The 7,782-nt window shown below is 45.0% G+C and overlaps 1 protein-coding gene across 1 annotated transcript; it reads left to right on the top strand.

Moving 5' to 3' along the window:
- The first annotated feature begins 3,209 nt into the window (after positions 1–3,209).
- On the top strand, positions 3,210–5,818 carry LOC135527280 (EF-hand calcium-binding domain-containing protein 9-like). Its single transcript, XM_064955872.1, has 4 exons — positions 3,210–3,345; positions 3,622–3,770; positions 5,330–5,506; positions 5,738–5,818. The coding sequence occupies exons 1-4, from the start codon at positions 3,210–3,212 to the stop codon at positions 5,816–5,818; spliced, it is 543 nt and encodes a 180-aa protein (XP_064811944.1).
- The last annotated feature ends 1,964 nt before the right edge of the window (positions 5,819–7,782 follow it).

The raw sequence follows: 7,782 nt of genomic DNA, 5'->3' as shown, positions 1-7,782 counted from the left end.
GGTGAAGAAAATTGAATGTGGATTGTATGTTATGCAAATAAAGTATGAAGGGAAATGAAAGGCTTCAATTTAACACAATTTTTTGCTATTTCATGAAATGTTTTTTAGAAAAGGGGCATTTTCTAAAAATCGGGTTAAATGGCCCACTCTGAGGAGATTTAATATAAAGTCCCTCTTTTTACCTCACCTGCACATCATTTTCTTTGTTCTTCCTTTTCCATACAATCCATTACGTACAATTGCACTAAATATTATTTGAATGCAAGATTTTCATTCCCAGCAGTCTTTAAAATGACATTCAGGAGCAAAATGTTTTCAATAGTTGTTTTTAATTCATTTTAATTTTCATTGGAATATAGTATTGGAATATAACTAATAACAATGGAATATAACATTCCACAACAACTCATTCACTGTAACATTGAAGTAGCAACTCTTATGCTCTGCTAAAGCTATCCCCAGTAAAGTTACAACTCATTCACTGTAACATTGAAGTAGCAACTCTTATGCTCTGCTAAAGCTATCCCCAGTAAAGTTACAACACATTCACTGTAACATTGAAGTAGCAACTCTTATGCTCTGCTAAAGCTATCCCCAGTAAAGTTACAACTCATTCACTGTAACATTGAAGTAGCAACTCTTATGCTCTGCTAAAGCTATCCCCAGTAAAGTTACAACACATTCACTGTAACATTGAAGTAGCAACTCTTATGCTCTGCTAAAGCTATCCTCAGTAAAGTTACAACACATTCACTGTAACATTGAAGTAGCAACTCGTATGCTCTGCTAAAGCTATCCTCAGTAAAGTTACAACACATTCACTGTAACATTGAAGTAGCAACTCGTATGCTCTGCTAAAGCTATCCTCAGTAAAGTTACAACTCATGAGCCCACCTCCTGCACTGCTCACACCTAATCCAGTCCCCACCTGTGACTGAAAACAGGGAGAGATGCCAATTGAAAAGCTCTTTATAACGTAGCTAATTATCCAGCAATATGACATAAAAAGCTGTGTCAAATAGCTTAAAGGCTATAAAGAAACGTTAACTGTAGAGCTATCAGTCACTTGTTTAAACATTTTACAACTACAATTAAGTTACGTTATATTTTTTAATATTTCTTACCTCAGACAATATGGTAGTAAGGTTGCTGGCTACCTTGTAGCCTCAACCATCCCCCTCAAAAACAATCTCTTCACTTTGATTACAATTATTATCCTTCTTATCCATAACGTTATAAATGTAAACATGGTATGTAATTGCACAGTAAACACCAGTCATACCAAAATGGTTTCCTAAAAGCCTCTGCTTTTTTAATCTTATCATTTAGGAGTACTCAGAGAATGCAATAATTGGGTTGATGTGACCCTGAAAGGACTGAGGGAATTAAATTATGTAACGAAGGTTCACTTTCTTTGAGACTTGTTTGTCTGTTGTCACGAACCGGCTCGTAGCCCGTTACAAAGAGGGGAACAACGTGGAGATAACGGAATAAGAGCAAAAAGTAAGAGCAACGAGAAAGAATTTGGCAAACAGAGTGGGAGGGTCGTCACACTGTGATGATGCACCTTTGCAGTTGTGTGAAAGGTAGAACAACAATACAACTAAGAGGTTGTTGTCTACTTTCCTCACACATGAGGTAGTGTAACTAATATTGGAATTCCCTGACAGTGTGCAGTACAGTTTTAGACCTTTGAATTAGTCAAGTGAATCACTGTCTTTTCAGTGTAGTGACATAAATGTCAAAGATATTATGGCAAAGACTGGAAAGTTGTCATATACTGTCAAAATAGTATGTAATGATCATTCAATTAAAACGATACTGAATGAGTTTATAATTCATGTTACAAATCTATCAATAGAATGTAGAATCTGTAATAGAACACCAAATTCAACGGTGAACCATTGTGATGTCAGTGTCAGGTAGAGCTGAGAGGGACAGCACTTCTGTAGTGGTCAGTCATTGTTAGGTAGAGCTGAGAGGGACAGCACTTCTGTAGTGGTCAGTCAGTGTCAGGTAGAGCTGAGAGGGACAGCACTTCTGTAGTGGTCAGTCAGTGTCAGGTAGAGCTGAGAGGGACAGCACTTCTGTAGTGGTCAGTCAGTGTCAGGTAGAGCTGAGAGGGACAGCACTTCTGTAGTGGTCAGTCAGTGTCAGGTAGAGCTGAGAGGGACAGCACTTCTGCAGTGGTCATTCAGTGTTAGGTAGAGCTGAGAGGGACAGCACTTCTGCAGTGGTCATTCAGTGTTAGGTAGAGCTGAGAGGGACAGCACTTCTGTAGTGGTCAGTCATTGTTAGGTAGAGCTGAGAGGGACACCACTTTGGTAGTGGTCAGTCAGTGTCAGGTAGAGCTGAGAGGGACAGCACTTCTGCAGTGGTCAGTCAGTGTTAGGTAGAGCTGAGAGGGACAGCACTTCTGCAGTGGTCAGTCAGTGTCAGGTAGAGCTGAGAGGGACAGCACTTCTGCAGTGGTCAGTCAGTGTCAGGTAGAGCTGAGAGGGACAACACTTCTGTAGTGGTCAGTCAGTGTCAGGTAGAAGAGCTGAGAGGGACAGCACTTCTGCAGTGGTCAGTCAGTGTCAGGTAGAGCTGAGAGGGACACCACTTCTGTAGTGGTCAGTCAGTGTTAGGTAGAGCTGAGAGGGACAGCACTTCTGCAGTGGTCAGTCAGTGTCAGGTAGAAGAGCTGAGAGGGACAGCACTTCTGTAGTGGTCAGTCAGTGTCAGGTAGAGCTGAGAGGGACAGCACTTCTGTAGTGGTCAGTCAGTGTCAGGTAGAGCTTAGAGGGACAGCACTTCTGTAGTGGTCAGTCAGTGTCAGGTAGAGCTGAGAGGGACAGCACTTCTGCAGTGGTCATTCAGTGTTAGGTAGAGCTGAGAGGGACAGCACTTCTGCAGTGGTCAGTCAGTGTCAGGTAGAGCTGAGAGGGACAGCACTTCTGTAGTGGTCAGTCAGTGTCAGGTAGAAGAGCTGAGAGGGACAGCACTTCTGTAGTGGTCAGTCAGTGTCAGGTAGAGCTGAGAGGGACAGCACTTCTGTAGTGGTCAGTCAGTGTCAGGTAGAAGAGCTGAGAGGGACAGCACTTCTGTAGTGGTCAGTCAGTGTCAGGTAGAAGAGCTGAGAGGGACAGCACTTCTGTAGTGGTCAGTCAGTGTCAGGTAGAGCTGAGAGGGACAGCACTTCTGCAGTGGTCAGTCAGTGAGCCAAGATGAAGCTAAAGAAAGGAGCTCTTTTAAATTATCTGGACTTTGACAGTGTCTACTGTCTTCTCTCCCTGCGCAACGCCAAAATACTGTCTGATTACTTCAAAATACTGGATGTCCACAACAGGAACACTCTGAATGGTACATTTTGGATTTATGTCTAAATATTCCTGAGTTCATTCAGGTAATTAGATTTGTGTGAGTAATGTGGCAAGCGTAACATGACAGAAAAACATTGGTGAAAACATTCAAACGTGTGTCAATGTATTCATAGACATCCAGGTAATTTGTGTCCTCATAACATGTATGGGTGTAACCTGAAAAAAGAAAATCATGTTGGTTATTACATTTTTTCCCCCCAAACTTTATTAAAGCAGCAAACAGTAGGCTAAGTGGCCATGTCTCTTCTTCTTGCAGACATCCAGTTCTACCACTTCATGCACCATGTGACTGACCTGAAGAAGAAGGAGATCATGATGACCTTTGACATGCTAGACTGGAACGCCAGCGGAGAGATCGGCTTCGAACAGTTCTACATGCTGGTCTGCATCCTGCTCTGCAGCGAGGTAGTGTTCCTCTCTCTCTCCCCCTGTGTGTGTGTGTGTGTGTGTGTGTGTGTGTGTGTGTGTGTGTGTGTGTGCGCGTGTGTGTGTGTGTGTGTGTGTGTGTGTGTGTGTGTGTGTGTGTGTGTGTGTGTGTGTGGTGTGTGTGGTGTGTATGTGTGGTGTGTGGTGTGTGGTGTGTGGTGTGTGTGGTGTGTGTGTGTGTGGGTGTATGTGTATGTGGTGTGTGTGGTGTGTGTGTGTGTGTGTGTGTGTGTGTGTGTGTGTGTGTGTGTGTGTGTGTGTGTGTGTGTGTGTGTGTGTGTGTGTGAGTGTGTGTTTGTGTGTGGTGTGTGTGGTGTGTGTGGTGTGTGTGTGTGGTGTGTGTGTGTGGTGTGTGTGTGTGTGTGTGTGTGTGTGTGTGTGTGTGTGTGTGTGTGTGTGTGTGTGTGTGTGTGTGTGTGTGTGTGTGTGTGTGTGTGTGTGTGTGTGTGTGTGTGTGTGTGTGTGTGTGTGTGTGTGTGTGTGTGTGTGTGTGTGTGTGTGTGTGTGTGTGTGTGTGTGTGTGTGTGTGTGTGTGTGTGTGTGTGTGTGTGTGTGTGTGTGTGTGTGTGTGTGTGTGTGTGTGTGTGTGTGTGTGTGTGTGTGTGTGGTGTGTGTGGTGTGTGTGGTGTGTGTGTGTGTGGTGTGTGTGGTGTGTGTGTGTGTGTGTTGTGTGTATATTTGTCTTCCAGCATTGAACTATATTATGTCATACCGGTTACTACAGAACCATGTGGTCAGGAGAATAGAGCTTGTATGCCAGAACCTTGTGGTCAAACTGAAGGTCATTAAAGTCCATTATCTGTTGGTCATGTTTATCATGGGGACACAACTTCTCATATCTGGCAAGGAGATGAAAACCCCCTTTATCACAACCTGCTTCCGAATTCCCCTTTCATATCTCATTAAACAATTACAGTCACGTTTACAAATATAACAACAGGCTTTTTACGGCCATGATTCAATGTTGACCAGAAAACAGAAGTTTCATAGAAATTTTCATTTACAGCAACAACCTGGGAAATAGTGAAATGGGAGGGGTGGGGGGATGAATGAGCCAATTGTTAGCTGGGGTTGAATAGGTGACCATAATGGTATGAAGGCCAGATTGGGAGTTTAACCAGGACACCAGGGTTAACACCCCTACTCTTATAATAAGTGCCATGGGCTCTTTAGTGACCACAGAGAGTCAGGACATCTGTTTAACATACCATCCGAAAGACCTTACAAAAGAAAGACCAGTGTCCCCAATCACTGCCCTGGGGCATTGGGATTTAAAAAAAAAATGACCAGAAGAAAGATTGCATCCTATACCACTTCCAGCAGCATCTGGTCTCCCATCAAGGGACAAACCAGGACCAACCCTGCTTCGCTTCACAGGCCAGCCAGCAGTGGGATGCATAGTGGTATGCTGCTGGCTTGAATGTGTGTGTGTGTGTGTGTGTGTGTGTGTGTGTGTGTGTGTGTGTGTGTGTGTGTGTGTGTGTGTGTGTGTGTGTGCGTGCGTGCGTGTGCGTGCGTGTGTGTGTGACCTCTTCCAGTACCATGTGGAGAAGAACTTCATCTTCCGTCACTCCAGGCCGGTGTTTGAGTTGCTGGACATGGACGGAGGTCGCACCATCAGCCCCGCCGAGTTCCAGGCCTCTGGCTTCCTGTTCAACCTCAAGGGTCACGCCCTCGATAAGATCTTCTACGAGTTCGACGTCTCCGGAGACGAGGTACACTGACTCTCTCTCTGGGTTTGAAGCCTATTCACTATACTGTATAGTGCATTACCTTTGACAAGGGTAAGATCTTCTTGTTTGATGTCTCTAGTTAGAGACATGCTACTCTAACCCGTGATACGTCCTGAGCTGTCCAGAGACAGCGATGTCTCCACTACCCAGCTTTAGGTTGCCCTCTATGTGTTTGTATTCAAAGCAGACTATTCACCTCTGTGTCTCCCTTAGCACCTGAACTACAAGGAGTTTAAGATGTTCACTATGGCCTGTATCGACATGCAGGAGGAGACCAAGAAGATGCAGAAGTAAGGATTTAGTCTGATATGTTTTGATTATTTTATCATTGTTGCTTGTAACATATTTCTAAGCACTTTTACTTTTCTTAATAAGTAATTTATTTACTTACACTGTTTGGATTTAATACTTTTTTTGAAGAACGTATTAATATGTTTCAAAAAAGTTGTATGTGTTTTGATCCCAGGTTACAGGTGAGGAGAACCAACACCCCCAGACAGGAGAGAGGTGCGACCAATGCAGGGGTCACACACACATCTCCCGACTCACAAAGCGAATGCAGCAGCCACACTGACTGAGAGATATGGAGAGAGGGAGAGAGGGAGAAAGAGGAGAATAGAGGAGGAGGGAAGTTGTTTACAAGGCTGAGAAAAAATAAAGCTGTTTGTTTAGGAAATGTTTCTTGTCTATACCTGGCAGAGGTGTTTGTAGAGTACGTGTGTGTCAGAGTTCATGCAGGTAAGTGTGTGAATATGTGTGTGTGTCTGACGAAACGCAACAGCTATACCAACATGAGCCATCGAAACTGGCTATACACCTCTGCCAAAGGAACTACAAGTGTCTTCCAACCACACGTCTCTTCCAGGGTTCCTATAACTCCTCTGTACCTCCGACTCTGTGTGACCTGAGGGAAGTCCTGATGTTTCTGCTTGACTCCGAGCACACAGAAACACCCTCACTTCTCAGAAACCCCAGTCTCACTAACCTTTCACTCCGATACCACTCGTGTCCATGTGCAGACTCTCTGACCACTCATACCCACCCACTTGCTCAGAGGGAAGTGTACTGCATGGCACAGATGTACATGACATCATCCCCACTTCCATCAGACACAGAGAAACCGGCAACAACGATGATGTAATGCACATATCTATCGTTGCCTATTGGATAATCACCAGTTGCTCTAGTACCACAATGCACCATAACCACCATCAGTATAATGTCATGCTGAATCCCAGTTTCAAGGGTTTTCTCAGTCTTTCACACCTCCCTCCATCCAAAGTCAGTTTTAATGCCATGGCCCGTTCATGACCCTTGCCCCTATGGTTCAGCCACAGTTCATCCCGTTGACCTCCCGATCAACTGTGTGTCACAGTACCTCTGAGCCAACAAAGCCCTCCTCCACTTAACCTGCTCATTACAGAGGAACACTGTGTCACAGTACCTCTGAGCCAACAAAGCCATCCTCCACTTAACCTGCTCATTACAGAGGAACACTGTGTCACAGTACCTCTGAGCCAACAAAGCCCTCCTCCAGTTAACCTGCTCATTACAGAGGAATACTGGCTCATAGTACCTCTGAGCCAACAAAGCCCTCCTCCAGTTAACCTGCTCATTACAGAGGAATACTGGCTCATAGTACCTCTGAGCCAACAGACATGTGTCTATCTGTCCTCTCTCTGTGTCTTTGCGTGAGGTAGTGTTGCAAGGTCTCAGCTGGTGCTCCTTCCTCTCTGTAGTCAGGTGTTTCAGGTTTGACCACCTGCACAGCTGTGACACACAGTTCAGGGCCAGCTGGATTATTAGGTGACACACAGTCAGGGCCAGCTGGATTATTAGGTGACACACAGTTCAGGGCCAGCTGGATTATTAGGTGACACACAGTTCAGGGCCAGCTGGATTATTAGGTGACACACAGTTCAGGGCCAGCTGGATTATTAGGTGACACACAGTTCAGGGCCAGCTGGATTATTAGGTGACACACAGTTCAGGGCCAGCTGGATTATTAGGTGACACACAGTTCAGGGCCAGCTGGATTATTAGGTGACACACAGTTCAGGGCCAGCTGGATTATTAGGTGACACACAGTTCAGGGCCAGCTGGATTATTAGGTGACACACAGTTCAGGGCCAGCTGGATTATTAGGTGACACACAGTTCAGGGCCAGCTGGATTATTAGGTGACACACAGTTCAGGGCCAGCTGGATTATTAGGTGACACACAGTTCAGGGCCAGCTGGATTATTAGGTGACACACAG

This window comes from Oncorhynchus masou, chromosome 32, assembly GCF_036934945.1.
Source record: "Oncorhynchus masou masou isolate Uvic2021 chromosome 32, UVic_Omas_1.1, whole genome shotgun sequence".
NCBI classification, from domain to species: Eukaryota; Metazoa; Chordata; class Actinopteri; order Salmoniformes; family Salmonidae; genus Oncorhynchus; species Oncorhynchus masou.
The sequence above is the reverse complement of the archived record's forward strand: the minus strand, read 5'-3'. Positions and strand labels throughout refer to the sequence as shown.

Excerpts from the sequence above, each read along its gene's own strand:
- LOC135527280 (XM_064955872.1), top strand. The coding sequence starts at position 3,210 with ATGAAGCTAAAGAAAGGAGCTCTTTTAAATTATCTGGACTTTGACAGT. Across the intron at positions 3,346-3,621 it reads CAACAGGAACACTCTGAATG|ACATCCAGTTCTACCACTTC; the intron begins GTACATTTTGGA and ends TTCTTCTTGCAG. Across the intron at positions 3,771-5,329 it reads GCATCCTGCTCTGCAGCGAG|TACCATGTGGAGAAGAACTT; the intron begins GTAGTGTTCCTC and ends GACCTCTTCCAG.